At 38.3% G+C, this 17,624-nt stretch overlaps 1 protein-coding gene across 1 annotated transcript in view; it reads right to left on the reverse strand.

The window, feature by feature from the left end:
* Positions 1-17,624, reverse strand: part of LOC112581647 (cytochrome P450 2C31-like) — a 57,305-nt gene that overhangs the window by 7,659 nt on the left and 32,022 nt on the right. Inside the window, exons 5-7 of the mRNA XM_025274461.3 lie at positions 9,967-10,143; positions 8,881-9,022; positions 5,785-5,972 (exon numbers count right to left, since the gene is read on the reverse strand). Of these exons, the coding sequence (XP_025130246.2) occupies positions 5,785-5,972; positions 8,881-9,022; positions 9,967-10,143 (507 nt within the window). The remainder of the gene's footprint in view (positions 1-5,784; positions 5,973-8,880; positions 9,023-9,966; positions 10,144-17,624) is intronic.

The raw sequence follows: 17,624 nt of genomic DNA on the forward strand, positions 1-17,624 counted from the left end.
TATTAAATAGACTTTACAATAGTTTGAAATAAAAAGTTGGTGAAATAGAAAAATCAATAAAACTTTTTGCAGTCTGTAGAAAAGGAAAAAATTGAAAACAAATAAGCAACCAGAACCTAAGGAACCTTTTCAACAACACAATAAGGTGATTGGAGTACCAAAAAAAAAAAAAGAAAATAATTGAGAGAGGATGGGCAAAAAAAATTGAGAAAATAATGAAGAAAATGTAGACATCTACAATGTAGACTGAGCGACTTCACTTTCACTTTTCACTTTCATGCATTGGAGAAGGAAATGGCAACCCACTCCAGTGTTCTTGCCTGGAGAATCCCAGGGATGGGAGAGCCTGGTGGGCTGCCATCTATGGGGTCGCACAGAGTCAGACACGACTGAAGTGACTTAGCAGCAGCAGCAGCACAATGTAGACAAATAGAATAAATAAAAACAAAACCAGACTTAAACATAAATATATTGTAGTTAAAATATAGTCAAATACACAGAGAAAACTTGAAGGCAGTCAAAGAAAAATGGCCCATTACCTACACAAGAACAAGAATTCAAATGACTGCTGAATACTCATCAATAAAATGGAAATCAGAAAATAGTAAAATGAAATATTTAAAGCGCTAAAGGGAAAAACTTATACCCAGTTAACATAGTAATCTATATCCAGATATCCACCTGTTGCAAACAAAGTTTTATTGGAATATTTCCCTGCCTTTTTTAAAGTATTATCTATGGCTACCTTTATTCTATAATGGCAGATTAAGACTACATGGTCCACAAAATCTGTATCACTACTTGGCCTCTTAAAGACATGTTTGCCTGTTTAAAGCAAAAATTATAACACTGATGGTAGCTTTATAATATACATAGGTATTATATATGTGATTGCCATTTCCTTCTCCAATGCATGAAAGTGAAAAGTGAAGTCGCTCAGAAGTGTCCGACCCTCAGTGACCCCAGGACTGCAGCCTTCCAGGCTCCTCCATCCATGGGATTTCCCAGGCAAAAGTACTGGAGTGGGGTCCCATTGCCTTCTCTCATAAAGGAAGAGGAACAGGTTAAATAATCATATATGATTGCAATGTTCTTGTATTTTTTTAATTCAATAGTTTAATTTAAAGAAGACTGTAAAAATTTAAGAATACATATTGTAATCTCAAGAGAAATAATTTAAAAAATAGTTCAATGACAATAGATATTTATACTCCTGGAAAAAATCTACTAATCCATAGGAAGGCAGGAAATGAGCAGCAGAGAGATATAAAAAAGAGGGACAAACAAAAAAACAATTATTTAAAAGTACAGTTATTCCCAAGAGAAGACAGTAAAGGAGGAAGAGTAGAATTATGAACTTGGTGGATAAGCAGAACACAAATGATGAATTTGCAAATATAAACCCACCATATCAGTAATTATATTGAATTGCAATAAACTAAACATTCCAATTGAAAAAGCAGAATGCACTTAATAGATCTATAAGGACAATCCATCCAAAAGCAATAGAACACATTCTCTCCAAACACACATGAAACATTACCCAGAATAGATCATATGTTATGGCGCAAAACAAGTATTAAGAAGTTTTAGAAGACTGAAATCATATCAAGTATATTTCCAAACAAAATGTTATAAATTGAGAACTCAATTATAAGAAAACTGGAAAATACACAGAGATGTGGATATTAAACAATATGCTACTGAACAATCAAAGGATCACAGACTAAATCAAAAGAGAACCAAAAAGTACCTTGAGACAAAAAAAAAAAAAAAAAGTAAACACGGCATACCAAAACTCATGATGTCAGGAAAAGCAGTTCTAAGAGAAAAGTTCAGTGATAAATGCCTACATCAAGAAAAGAGAATGATATCAAACAAGCAACCTAACCTGACACCTCAAAGAACTAGAAAAAGAAGAAAAAACAAAGCTCAAAGTCAGCAGAAGGAAGGAAATAGAGATCATAAAGTAAATAAAAGAAACAGACAAATAAGAAAAAAGAAAACAAAAAAAAAGAAACAATGAGACTAAGAGCTGGCTTTTTAATGCCATAAACAAAACTGAAAAACCTTTAGCTAGACTTACCAAGAAAAGAAGAAATAAGACTAAAATAAGCAGAAATAAAAGAGAAAACATTACAACTGATACTGGACAAATACATACAATCATAACAAACTATTAATATAATGAACAATACCAGAACAAATTGGAGAACTTAGAAAAAATAGATTCTTAGAAACCTACAACCTATCAAGAAGGAATACATGAATCATGAGTAAGGAGATTGAACTGGCAATCCCAAAACACACAATACACCCCCAAAACACAAAGTGCGGGGTCAGACAGTTTCACTGATTAATACTAACAAATATATAAAGAGAAATGAATACCAATTCTCAAACTCTTCCAAAAAATACAAGAGGAAAGGCCACTTGCAAACTAACTTTGAAAAGCCAACATTACCCTTCTATTATAACCAAAAAGAATATTATGTGAAATGAAAATTATAGGCCAATATCCTTGATATCTGGTCCCATCACTGCATGGCTAAAAGAAGGGGGAAAAGTGGAAACAGTGACAGATTTTGTTTTCTTGGGCTCCAAAGTAACTCACTGCAGACAGTGACCACAGCCATGAAATTAAAAAACGCTTGCTCCTTGGGAGAAAAGCGACGATAAACCTAGGCAGCATATTAAACAGCAGAGACATCACGTTGCCAACAAAGGTCAGTACAGTCAAAGCTATGGTTTTTCCAGTTAATTCTGTATGGATGTGAGAGTTGGACCATAAAGAAGGCTGAGTGCCAAAAAATTGATGCCTCTGAATTCCGCTGCTGGAGAAGATTCTTGAAGGGTCCCTTGGACTGCAAGATCAAACCAGTCAATCCTAAAGGAAGTCAGCCCTGAACATTCATTGGAAGGACTGATGATGAAGCTGAAGCTCCAATACTTTTGCCACGTGATTCAAAGAATCAACCCATTGAAAAAGAAACTGACGTGCAGAAAGATTGAAGGCAAAAGGAGAAGAGGGCAGCAAAGGATGAGATGGTGAGACAGTATCACCAACTTAATGGACATGAATTTGAGCAAATTCTGGGAGATGGTAAAAGTCAAGGAAGCCTGACATACTGCAGTCCATGGGGATGAAAAGAGTCAGACACAACTTAGGGACTGAAAAACAACAATAATCCCTGATAAACATAGATGAAAAAATCCTCAACAAAATATTAGCCAACTGAATTGAAGAATACAGTAGTAAGTGGATTTATGAGCAAGCTGGATTTATTCCAGGGATGCAAGGATGGTTCAATATGTGTAAATCAACTTGTGTGATAGAACTCATTAACAAAATGGGGAATAAAAATCATAGATTCCTCTCAGTTGATTCAGAAAAAAAAGCATTTGATGAAACTCAACATTCATTTATTATAAAAACTCTCAACAAAGTGGTATAGACGGAAGGTACCTCAACCTAATACAAGCTATATGTGACAACCCAACAGTCAATATGATACTCAACAGTGAAAAGGTGAAAACTTTTCCTTTAAGATCAGTAACAAGACCAGAATCACCACTTATATTGAACAGAAGGAGTCAAGGTTTGGGAAAACTTTTCTTAAGATGCAAGAGAATTGGGTATGTTTAAATGCTAGTGGAAAGGAGTCAACAGGGAAGGAGAGAATAAAAAGAAGAAATGATTAATTGAAGAGGAACCCTGAAAAAGTGAGAGGAAAGAGATCCATAACACAAGTGAAAAGATTTACTTTAAGTAAAAGGAAAGCCCTTCTTCCACAACAACAAAATGAAAAAGAAAATAAAGGGGTATGGATGTAGATAAACTTGTAAATCTAGTGGAAGGGAATTGAGGGAGTTCCCTAAAATGGATTCTGAATTTCTCTGTGGGAGACTAGATCATTTGGGAAAAAGTCCATGGTGGAGAAATGGAAGGGAAGAATTCAAAGCTGAAAATAGTTGGTGTGCTTGTTGGAGCAAGATGAGTTCAGTTATGAAACAAGAACATTGAATAAAGTCCCTAAGAAAGACAATGCCAAAGAATGCTCAAACTACTGCACAATTGCACTCATCTCACATGCTAGTAAAGTAATGCTCAAAATTCTCCAAGCCAGGCTTCAGCAATATGTGAACTGTGAACTTCCAGATGTTCAAGCTGGTTTTAGAAAAGGCAGAGGAACCAGAGAGCCAATTGCCAACATCTGCCGGATCATCGAAAAAGCAAGAGAGTTCCAGAAAAACATCTATTTCTGCTTTATTGACTATGCCAAAGCCTTTGACTGTGCAGATCACAATAAACTGTGGAAAATTCTGAAAGAGATGCGAATACCAGACCACCTTACCTGCGTCTTGAGAAACGTGTGTGCAGGTCAGGAAGCAACAGTTAGAACTGGACATGGAACAACAGACTGGTTCCAAATAGGAAAAGGAGTATGTAAAGGCTGTTTATTGTCACCCTGCTTATTTAACTTATATGCAGAGTACATCATGAGAAATGCCAGGCTGGATGAAGCCTGGCAATCCAAGATTGCCTTGAGAAATATCGATAACCTCAGATATGCAGATGACACCACCCTTATGGCAGAAAGTGAAGAAGAACTAAAGAGCCTCTTGGTGAAAGTGAAAAAGGAGAGTGAAAAAGTTGGCTTAAAGCTCAACATTCAGAAAACTAAGGTCATGGCATCCGGTCCCATCACTTCACGGCAAATAGATGGGGAAACAGTGGCAGACTTTATTCTTTGGGGCTCCAAAATCACTGCAGATGGTGACTGCAGCCACGAAATAAAAAAACGTTTACTCCTTGGAAGGAAAGTTATGACCAACCTAGACAGCATATTAAAAAGTAGAGACATTACTTTGCCAACAAAGGTCTGTCTAGTCAAGGCTATGGTTTTTCCAGTAGTTATGTATGGATGTGAGAGTTGGACTATAAAGAAAGCTGAGTGCTGAAGAAATGATGATTTTGAATTCTGTTGTTGGAGAAGACTCTTGAGAGTCACCTGGACAGCCAGGAGATCCAACCAGTCCATCCTAAAGAGATCAGTCCTGAATATTGATTGGAAGGACTGATGTTGAAGCTGAAACTCCAATACTTTGGCCACCTGATGCAAAGAACCGGCTCATTAGAGAAGACCCTGATGCTAGGAAAGATTGAAGGCAGGAGGAGAAGAGGACAACAGAGGATGAAATGGTTGAATGGCTTCACCTACTCGATGGACATGGGTTTGAGTGGACTCCAGGAGTTGGTGATGGACAGAGAGGCCTGGCATGCTGCAGTCATGGAATTGCAAAGAGTCGGACATGTCTGAGTGACTGAACTGAACTGAACTGATTGAGTTGGTGACAATAATATGATCCTCATGGGCTGCATGGTCTTCCAGAAGGGATCAGTAGCTCAAATGCAGGTGGGGAGGAAGAAAACTGTTGCATTGGACTTTTGACAAGTGAAACAGATAGAGAGGCGCTTACTGATTAAGTGGTAACAGTAATAAAACATACACTGGAAAATAGGGAGTGGACAGAAGAGTAGCCTAATGAACAGGCAGAATATGGGACTAACAATGTACTAAGAATCCTGTGGGAGTCTAAGCACTATTATATTTATTAAATTCTATCTACAAATTAAAAGGAAAGGAGTATGTGGTCTGAGGGTGAAATACCTGAGACATGACTTTGTAATACCTGTAGACAATTAGGCAATCTATACATCTACTGCTGTGATAGTTGAAACCTAAGAGTCTTAATGAGGAGTATAGATGAAATACCTCTCACCTTGGGAATGAGATATTCTCTGAATTTAATGTCCTGAGCTGCAGCATGGGGTAGGTTGTTGGGGATAAGGTCAATGAATCTCTGGATCTCGTGGATCACAGCATCTGTGTAGGGCATGCGGCTCCTGTCCTCCATGCATGGACTCCGGTTTCTGCCAACCACACGGTTAATTTCTTCCTGCACTTTAGCTGGCAAGGTAGAAATCAGAATTTATGTCAAGTGATAAAGATATTTTGTCTTCTTAATCATGATTACATTGTGGTAGGATATGGAGAGAAGGAAAAATTACATGTGTTTTCCTACAAGGGAAAAAATGAAAAAGAATTTCAGTGTCATGGACAAATTGGAATTTCATTAGAGACTTAAATACACATACATATAAAGCACAGTTACATCATGAAATTCATTTCTCAATTCTGATACTCTCCTTTGTGTATTTTTTAAAACAAACTCAGGGATGTGGGATCTCAAAGGCTCACATCATGCAGTTTAACCATTTTGTTTATGTCAGTTTTATTTTATGAAAGTTCTAAAAGAGTAGAAGTACTCCATGCAGTAAATACTTAATAAATGGACCAACTGAACAAGATGCTTGGTTGACTCAACACATAGGAATAATGAGTAAGTTAAGGGAGAATATTCAAGATGACAGAGTAGAAAGACTCTGAGATCACCTCCTCCCACAAGCATTACAAAATGATTAATACAATGATTTACAGCACAACTATCAATAAGAACAACCTGAAGTCTAAGAGAAAGTTCTTCAACAACTAAAGATCTAAGGATGGAATCATGAATGCATAGGAGAAGCAGAATCATAGCACAGTTAAGACTTTATCCTCAGGTAGGAGACCCATGAACAGGTTAATTACAATTACAGAGGTTCTCCCCAAGGAGTGAGGGGTCTGAACCCATCACTGGGCTCCCTAACCCAGGAGTGCTGCACCAGGAAGAGGAGGCCCCAGAGCACTTGGCTTTGCAGGCCAACAGGGCTTATTTCAGATGATCTAGTGAGCTGCGGGAAGTAGAGACTCCACTCTTAAAGAGCGTATACAAAATCTCACCCACTCTGGGACCCAGAAGCAGGAGCAGTAATTTGAAAGGAGCCTGGGTCAGACCCATTTATTGATCTTGGACAGCCTCCCAGAGAGGCACAGGGCAGTTGGGGCTCACCTCCAGAACACATATGCTGGTAGCAGCTACTTTGGAGAGCTCATCCCAACACATGGACATGAATGATAGTAAGTGCAATTTTAGAATCTTCCCTGTGGTTTATTAGTGCCAGAACTTGGCCCATCTCATCAGCCAGTTATCACCTGTTCTTGGATGTGGGACACCAAGCAGCTAGCTGGACTGGGACATACTCCTACCCACCAGCATGCCACTTACTATAGCAGCCCTGAGCCCCAGCTGCCCCTGGACCCAACCCCACTCACCAGTTGGGAGACACCAACCCCAGGACTCCCTGGGCCCCCATCCAGACAATGAGCAGGCCAACTGCAACTCCAGGACCCCTAGGGTCCTACAGCCAGGGAACACAGGATCTGGCTCCCCCTACCAAGATACCCAAGACCCTGCAGCCAGAGAAACCAGGATGTGGTCTCATACACCAGAAGGCAGGTACTATCCTCAAGACTCCTGGGGCCTGATCCACCAACTAGCAGGCCAACCTCAGCCCCAGGACCACAGCAGTCCTGCAGCCAACCATGTCAAGATCCAGCCTACTCAACAGCAGGTCAGCACCACTAGAAGACATCTTGGGTCTCAGGCTCACCCAACAGCAAACTGACACCCAATTCTAGGAAGCCCCAGAACTCTCTGCCAGCCATCTCAGGAAGAGGCCCTGGACCCAGCTCTAACCACCAGAGGGCCAGCACTAGACTGGACCCCATGGGGTTTCATAACCAGCTGCCACATGACCCAACCCCACCCACCATCACCCAGCAGCTGCTCCACTAGAAAAATGTATTGAATACAAACAGAAGAAAAAGAAAGTTGAGGAAACAATTCTTATACAAAATAGACTTTAAAACAAAGACTGTATGGAACAAGAGAAAAAAGAAGGAAGGACATTACACAATGATGAAAGAATCAACCGGCAAAAAGATATAACAATTACAAATCTATATGCATACGTGCTAAGTTGCTTCAGTCAACTTATGACAGCATGGAAAGTCCTAGAAGATATATTATGCGACCCTTTGGACTGTGCCCACCAGGCTCCTCTGTCCATGAGATTCTCCAGGCAAGAATAATGGAGTGGGTTGCCATGCCCTCTTCCAGGGGATCTTCTCAACCCAGGGAATGAACCCACATCTCTTATGTCTCACATGCAAGTTGGCAGGTGAGTTCTTTACCACTAACACTCCCTGGGAAGCCCGTAAATATATATACATATAACTAGTTCACTTTGTTGTACAGCAGAAACTAATACAACATTGTAAGACAATTAAACTCAAAAAAATTAAAAATAAAAGTGTCTTAATAGGTCAAAGCACAAAGCATGATAAAGTAAAGGAAATATTCTCTTAGATGAGGACCAAATAAAGAAAAAAAGGAGAATGAGAAATTACATTTTTCAGGAAATTTTGTTTGGCCAAAAGAGTGTATTTGAACAGAATTTTTGTGTATAACTTTTTAATTTAAAGAGTGAGGTTTTTTGATGAAGAAAGATTGTGATTTTGTTGAGTCAATCCTTCCATTGCAAATGCATCTGAGTAGAATTAACTTTTGACAAAAGTACATGTATTGGACTTGGAAGGCTTATCAAGCAATATCATTGTAGAGAAGATTCTTCACCATCTGAGCCACCATGGAAGCCCTACTGCACCTGACCTGATGCAAATCAAGGATACTCCACCACAGTAGGGAGGACTGTGACCTCTGCCCTCCATAATTCTGCTACTGGTTAAACATTTTATTCTCCTGTTTTATTATACTCTGATTTGAATGCAATTCATACAATGATAGGAAGATATACTAAGGATAGAAGTTTTTCTTGTACATCTTCTAGGCAGATGAAGAGTAGAAAAGTCATCAGTGTTGCCTGCCAATTTCTAACCAGAATTTCATCCTGTCCATCATCTGTGATCCTACCTGTGACCTCTGGGTGCTTCAGCAGGAGCAGGACCCCATATCTCAGAGTGAGGCTTGTTGTCTCTGTTCCAGCAGTAAGCACATCCCATACAGTGGTGATCAAGTTGTCCATGGTAAACTCAGACTGTTTATTGTGTTTCTCCTGGCAATGATGTATTAGGATTACACGATAAGTAAAAGTAACTTACAAGCAACTTAAAACAATTCCATATAACAACATAATTGTTAAAGTTTACTTATTTGACAAATTAAGCCAAACATTAGAGAATGTTATAGATGACGGTAAAGTTAGATGCATTGTTAGAATTTCTTCAATTAAAATATAACCAGAGTTAAACTTCCAACAAGTCCTTTCTGATTCCTCACTTGCTCACCCACTGGAGTAAATCAGTTCTTCAGTAATTTCTTTCTAACCTGACTCTTATCAAGTCATCACTGCTACTCACCATCAGTTCGAGCATCTATTGTCTATTTCATCATATCTGAATTTCTCACTCAGGCCTTCAGAACCACCTATCCTCAAATTGAAACACTATTCCCAAATTCATCAGTCATTAAACCCATGACAGTTCCTCAGTTTCTATCAAGACAATCTCTTTAAGAATTCCACACACTTCATCACTACACTTATCTTTCCCTGAACCAGTTTTGTCCTCTCTGCTAATCCTCAAAACCTACTTCATCTGTTTTCTACTGTCTTTTCCAAGAGTAGCCTTTCTAGATTCCCATCCATTTCTGCCTTCTCTCATTTCTTACATCACCCATTCATGGAATTTATTTAATGAAAGAGAATATACCATCTATCACTTATCTTGAATGTGTGTGTGTGTTTCAATCTGTTCTCAAATAAAGAACCAGCTTTAACATGGTAAATATAAACACTTCCAAGCAATTTTCAGTGACAATGCAGAAATAATTCAAGACATCCAGTATGGTTTGCACAATAGGTTGCAAAAGCAATGAATATATCTTTAAGAAGGAGCATTTGTTTTAATAAACCAATTCCACTGAGAAGAACAAAGCTATTCCATGTATTACACCACTCCACCTACAAAGATGAAGTAGCAAGTCTGGGTTCCATTTTACCTTTTCCATTTTAATCAGGAAGTAATCAATAAAGTCTTGAGGGTTATTGAGGTCCAAGGATTCTTGGTGTTCCTTTATTTTCTCCAAAATAAACTTTCTTTGCTCAGTCATGTTTTTAAATAATGTGTTATGACTCCCTGGGAGATAATGTAGTAAAGAGGGGAAAGCATTGTAGAGCTAAAAAAGAAAAAAAGCAGTCAATTCATTCAGCAAAGATTTACAAGCCCATATTATGGTGCAGACATATTGCTATAAAATGAGTAAATAAAGATGAGTAAGATATGCTCCTTGCACTGGAACCCATTTGGGATTTGAAGGAGAGGGAACTGATAAAATGGCCTGAGTGACAGTATGCACAGATTACCAACTAATTTCAAAACCATTCGAATTATTTTCATAACCAAAACTTGGAAGAAATTCAGGGTCATACCACATCTTTCCAAATGAGGGCACTGAGGTTCGGAAAGGTTAGTCAACCAGTCTAAGTCACAAAACTAGTGACAGAGGTAGATTCCAGTGTTTATCCCAGTTTACACTACACACATGTCTACAGAGAGTCACCTAAACAGTGTGCAGGGATCATACACTTTTCTACATTTATTTTTATGAAAATATATTAACAGTTGACACATATTATATTAGTTTCAGGTGTACAAAATGGTGATTCACCATTTACACACATTATAAATTAATCACCATGATAAGCCCAGGAATCATCTGTCATCATACAGTTATTGAAATGTTATTGACTCTATTCCTTATGCTGTATATTATATCCTTGTGACTTATTACACTTATATCTGAAGTTTATATTTCTTAATCCTTTTTACCTATTTCATTCGTCCCTCTACTTCTTCCTCTCTGAGGACCACAAATTCTTCTCTGTATCTATGAATTTGTTTCTGTTTTATTTTGTTTGTTTTAAAATTGTTTTAATTCTAAATATGAAGCAAATCATATAATATTTGTCTTTGTCTGACATTCTTCCCTTAGCATAATATCTTCTAGGACTATCCATGCTGTCATATATGGCACAATTTCATTCTTTTATACGGCAAAGTAATATTTCATTGTGTGTATGTGTGTGTATTCCACTTCTTTTTTATCCTTTCGTCTATCAGTGGACACTTAGGTGGTTTTGATATTCTACCTTTTGTAAACAATGCTACAATGAACATAAGGGTACATATATCTTTTTGAATAAGTTTCTTTTCTTCAGATAAATACCCAGAAGTTTTCTAGAGAGAAGTACCCAGTTGAGTCCCAGATCTTATAGGAGCTCTATTTTTAACTTTTTGAGGAACCTCTATACTGTTTGCCATAGTGACCATTTCAATTTACATTCCTACCAACAGTGCATAAGTGTTCCCTTATCTCCACATCCTCCCAACACATGTTATTTCTTCTCTTTCTTATAATAGCCATTCTGACTGGTGTGAGGTAAAACCCTTTAGTGTTTTCATTTGTATTTTCCTGATAATTAGTGTTTTGACCATCTTTCCATGTGCCTATTGGCCAACTTTTGTCTTCTTTGGAAAAATATCTATTTGAACCTCCTGTCCATTTTTTAATTAGGGTTTTCTTTTGGTTGTTGAAGTGTATGAGTTCTTTGTGTATTTTGAACACTAACTCCTTGTCAGATACATCATTTGCAAATATATTCTATTCAGCAGGCAGGCGTTTTGTTTTGTTGACAGTTACCTTCACTGTGCAAAAGCTTTTACATTTGAGTAGGTCACATTCCTTTATTTTTGCTTTTGTTTCCCTTGCCTAACAATGCATAATCAAAAAAAGATCAACAAGATTAATGTCAAAGAGCACACATCCATGATTACTTCTAGAATTTTTATAGTTCTGGTTCTTACATTTAAATCCTTAATCCATTTTGAATTTATTTTATATGTGGTGTGATAAAGGCATCCAGTTTGACTCTTTTGTATGTAACTGTCCAGTTTTCCCAATACCATTGATTGAAGAGGGTGTTTTTTCTACATTTTGTATTCTAGCTTCTTTTGTTGTATATTAATTACCTACTAAGTGTGGTAAGTATCTAAGCTGTCTCTTCAGTTCCACTGATCTATGTCTGCTTTTTTGCCAGTACCATACTTTTTTTCTTTGCTTGTGTGGCTAGAACTTCCAGTACTATGCTGAAACAAAAGTGGGGAGAGTGGGAATCCTTGTGTTGTTCCTGATTTGAGAGGAAATACTTTCAGGGTTTCACTTTTGAGAATGATGACAGCTTCTCCTATAGGGGCTTTATTACATTTAAGTATGTTCCCTCTCTATTCACTCTTTATTATCATAAATGGATGTTGAATTCAGTCAAAACATTTTTTTTTGCATAACTTAAAAAAATCATATGATTTTTATTTTTCATTTGTTAATGCCATGTATCACATAGATGGATTTGCAGACACTGAACCAGCTTTGCATCCCCAGAATAAATTTGGCTTATTCATAGATTATAATTGTTATAATGTATTACTGATTTCAATTTCATGCAAAGATGGGCACAATAAAGGATAGAAATGGTATGGACCTAACAAAAGTAGAAGATATTAAGAAGAGGTGGCAAGAATACACAGAACTATACAAAAAAGATCTTAATGACCCAGATAATCACGATGGCATGATTACTCACCTAGAACCAGACATCCTGGAATGTGAAGTCAAATGGGCCTTAGGAAGCATCACTACAAATAAAACTAGTGGAAGTGATGGAATTCCAGCTGAGCAATTTCAAATCCAAAAAGATGATGCTGTTAAAGTGCCAAACTCAATATACCAGCAAATTTGGAAAACTCAGCAGTGACCACAGGACTGGAAAATGTCAGTTTTCATTCCAATCCCAAGAAAGGCAATGCCAAAGAATGTTCAAACTACCACACAACTGCACTCATCTCACATGCTAGCAAAGTAATGCTCAAAGTTTTCCAAACCAGGCTTTGACAGTACATGAACTGCGAACTTCCAGATGTTCAAGCTGGATTTAGAAAAGGCAGAGGAACCAGAGATCAAATTGCCAAAATCTGTTGGATCATAGAAAAAGCAAGAAAAGTCCAGAAAAACATCTACTTCTGCTTCATTGACTACACCAAAGCCTTTGACTGTGTGGATCACAACAAACTGGAAAATTCTTCAAGTAATGGGAATACCAGACCACCTGACCTGCCTCCTGAGAAACCTGTAGGCAGGTCAAGAAGCAAGAGTTAGAACTGGACATGGAACAAGAGACTGGTTCCAAATTGGGAAAGGAATACATCAAGGCTGTATGTCTCACTACTTATTTAGCTTATATGCAGAGTACATCATGGGAAATTCCCAGTTGGATGAAGCTCAAGCTGGAGTCAAAATTGACAGGAGAAATATTAATAACCTCAGATATGCAGATGACACCACCCTGATGGCAGAAAGCCAAGAAGAACTAAAGAGCCTCTTGATAAAAGTGAAAGAGGAGAGTGAAAAGGCATCTTAAAACAAACATTCAAAAAACAAAGATCATGGCATCTACTCCCATCACTTTATAGTGAATAGATGGGGAAGCAATGGAAACAGTGACAGACTTTGTTTTCATGGGCTCTAAAATCACTGCAGATGGTGACTGCAGCCATGAAATTAAAAGACACTTGCTCCTTGGAAAAAAAGCTATGACCCCCTACACAGCATTATTAAAAAGCAGCAACATTACTTGGCCAACAAAGGTCTGTCCAGTCAAAGCTGCCATTTTCCCAGTAGTCATGTATGGATGTGAGAGTTGGCAAAGAAAGTTGAGCACCAAAGAACTGATGCTTTTGAATTGTGGTGTTGGAGAAGACTCTTGAGTGTCCTTTGGACTGCAAGGAGATCCAACCAGTCCATCCTAAAGGAAATCAGTCCTGAAGATTCATTGGAAGGGCTGATGCTGAAGTGGAGGCTCAAATACTTTGGTCACCTGATGCGAACAACTGACTCATTAGAAAAGACCCTGAAGCTGGGGAAGATTGAAGGCAGGAGGAGAAGGGGACGACAGAGGATGAGATGGTGGGATGGCAGCATCACCAACTCAATGGATATGAGTTTGAGCAAGCTCCAGGCATTGGTGAGGGACAGGGAATCATGGCATGCTGCAGTCCATGGGGTCAGAAAGAGTTGGACATGACTGAGCAACTTAACTGAACTGAATATTCTGTTGAGGATTTTTGCAGCTAGGTTCATCAAAAATATTGGCCTTAATTATTCTTTTCTTTTTAATTTTTTTTCTAATTTAGGTATAAGGGTAATGCATCATAGAATAAGTTTGAAAGTGTTCCTTTAGACATGTTTGGAAAGGTCAGGCATTAGTTCTTTTTTAAATATTTGATAGAATTCACTCGTGAGGCCATCTGGTCCTGGATTTTTGATTTTGTGGAGTTTTGATTCCTGGTTCTATTTCACTACTAGCGTTCCATCTTCAGATTATCTGTTTCTTCCTGATTCAATCTTGGTATGTGCTTCTATGAATTTATCCATTTTCCACTAGGTGTTTAATTTATGGGTGTATAATTATTCATTGTAGTCTCTCATGATTCTTTGAAATTCTGTGATATCAATTGTAATGTTCCTCTTTCATTTCTGATTTTATTTATTTGCACTTTCTTTTTTTCTGATGAGTCTGGCCAGAGTTTATCAAATCTGATTATCTTTTCAAAGAACCAGCTTTTTGTTCACTAATCTTTTCTATTGCCCTTTTAGCCTCTATTGTTTATTTAGTCTCTGATCTTTATTATTTCCTTCCTTCTGCTAACTTTGGGCTTTGTTTGTTCTTCTTTTTCTAGTTTGTTTTTTTTTTTTTCCTTTGTTGTTGTTTTGTTTTTTGATGTATGTGTGTGTGTGTGTGTGTAGCAGTTTTATTAAAGTAAGAAAAGGGACAGAGAAAGCTTCTGACATAGACATCAGAAGGGGGACAGAGAGTACTCCCCTCGCTAGTCTAAGCAAGGGAGTTATATAAGTTTTTAATTAGTTATGATAAATCAAAAAAATGTCTCAAGGTTGTAAAGGTCTTACTAGATCCACTCCCATAATTTACATTTTAAGATAACAGGATTAGCCACAAGTTTTTCATGAAGGAGAAACTGTCCTCAAGAAGGATGTATTGTTGTTATATAATCCTTAGTACACAGTTTAAAATGAGTTGTTTGTGTGTAATCATCAGTACTAGGCTTAAGTAAAAAAATGTTTTCTGTGACGAAGACTAAAGAATGTAGAGGGAAAAAAATATGTTTGTCCTTTCCTCCTCCTTGAGAATTCCAGAACCCTACCTCTGCTTCATGAGCCCAGATCACTTTCTCCTCCTTAGGGATCCCAGACTTCTTATCAACCTGCCTAGGAATTGACTCTCTCATCCCCTCCTTTTCTTTTGGAGAATTATGTTGCCAAGGGAAAGGGGCATCCTTTTCATTCTATAATTACTTCCTGCTGTTGAGGGGTGTCATCCCTAAACTGTTGAGGCAACATATTCTCCTAACCCTCATATTGAGGGTCTCTGATCCATGGGCCCCAAGTAATAGTTGGGGGAGGCTGCGGCACTTGTAGGAGCCTGGACAACCATTTGTAACCTAAAAGCTTTCAGAAAGTTAGAAACAAACCCCGTTATACAGTTACAGATGTGAGGCAAAATAGTCATTAAACCAAGCTCAAACATAATCAAAATTAAAAGTACATTATGTCCATAGTTACATCAGTTCATCTTAGGATTGCTAGATGTCATCAGATCAAGAAGAGGCATCACATACGATTGTTGCTGGTGAAGACTTGAAGGAAGTCCTTTTGGAGAAACCCACCATGGGAAACCTTCAATTGATGAGGAGGTTGAAGAGCTGAAAGCTGAGTCACATGGTTAATTTTAAGGCTTCAGTGTCTATAACAATGTCTGTGTGTAAGAAGGCTCTTCCATAGGTACATTCAAATGGGAACAGTCCTTCCTTTTTAGGGGCAATTCGAGCCCTCATTAAAGCTATGGGTAGAATTTAAACCAACTGTCTTGTGGTTCCTGAGTTAGTTTACACAGATGCCTCTTAATAAAGTCATTAGCCTTTTCAACTTTTTCTGAAGATGGGGTCTCCAGGAACCGTGTAAGTGATATTTTATTCCTAGAATTTTCTACACCCCTTGAGTTACAGCAGTTTTAAAGACAGAGCCATTGTTGCTCTGAACTTTAGAGTTTAAGATCTCACTCACATCATGAGAAGTCAGTACAGTACGATATTTGCCCATTAGTCAAAATCAATAGTAGCTTTAGACATTAGCAAAACAATAGTAGCAATTACCGTTAAGGAATGTGGCATAGGCTTTTTTTTTTTTTTTTTACTAAGGAACAAACTAAACTCTGATCCTGTGGGCAAGCTCAAAGCAGGAGCGTGCAAGAGAGCAGTTTGAAGAGCCTTAAAAGCCTTTTAAGTCTCTGGGAACCTAACCAGCTTGTCGATTTGGGCCTGCTGAGTTTCAGTTATAAGTTTATCTAAAGGCCAGGCAAGTTCTCCATAACCCAGAATCTGAATGTGGCAGTAGCCTGTAATGCCCCAAAATCCTCTCAAATTGTCTAAAAGTCATATTTGGCTCATTTAGAAATTTCAGACAATAAAGTATAAGGATTAGGCACTTACTATTTGTATATCTTGAATTAGTCTCCATTTATCATTTGACATTTTTACATCCAAAATAGGAGTGTTGCATGGACTACTACAGGGAATTAATAGCCTCTGTTCCTTTAAATCTTCAATGATGGATTTTAAACCTTCCTTAACCTTGGGAGTTAGTGGGTACTGCTTTTGATGTGAAAATAAGTGAGGGTCTTTGAGCTTGATAACAACAGGAACAGCATTTTGTGTTCAACCCTGTTTTTCCATCAGCCCACAATTTAGGATTTACATTTTGTTCAATTAACAGGAGAAAAAGAGCAGGCTCCATATTCATGAAAACAGGCCTGGACCTTGTTCAGTATATCCCTCCCCAGGAGGGGTGAAGGAGACTCTGGCATGATTAGAAACTCAAGAAAATAGCAGAGTCCTAGTTGCAGAATAAAGGACAACTAAAATAATAACATCCGGCTCATATGGACAGTCCCACTATAGTAGTGGATCAGGAGGAAAGTGGATCAGGAAGAAAGCGGACCAGGGGCTTCAGTGAGCACAGAGAAAGTTGCCCCAGTGTCCAAAAGAAATTGACTGATTGGCCCCCCACAGTTATTAATACCCAGGGTTCCTCGGGTGTAATTAGGATGGGAGCTTGTGTGGGGACCCCCAGGCACCTACAGTCCTGATTGTCTTAAGAGTCCAATCCCTGGGGCCTACACCTCGGAGGGCAGTCTCTTCTCCAGTATGGTCCTTTGCAGACTGGACATGTAGCTGGGGGTGGCTTAGATGACTGAGGGCAATCCCGCTTGAGATGCTGCTCTTTTCACAATAATAACAAGTCCATCCCTTTTCACCTGGGTCTGTCTGGGCATTTTTCCTCAGGCTGTTTCACAGTGGCTCTAACAGCCATACTGGGGCTTCAGTTTTTTGCCTGGTTCTTTTTTACCTCTTATTTTCCTCCTCATATTCTCTACCGTAATACCGTCTGAGACACTGCAACAGTTTTTCTAAAGACTGATTTGGTCCGAACGCCTGCTTTTGTAACTTACAGCAGATACCTGGAGCTGA

This window comes from Bubalus bubalis, chromosome 23 (assembly GCF_019923935.1).
Source record: "Bubalus bubalis isolate 160015118507 breed Murrah chromosome 23, NDDB_SH_1, whole genome shotgun sequence".
NCBI lineage: Eukaryota > Metazoa > Chordata > Mammalia > Artiodactyla > Bovidae > Bubalus > Bubalus bubalis.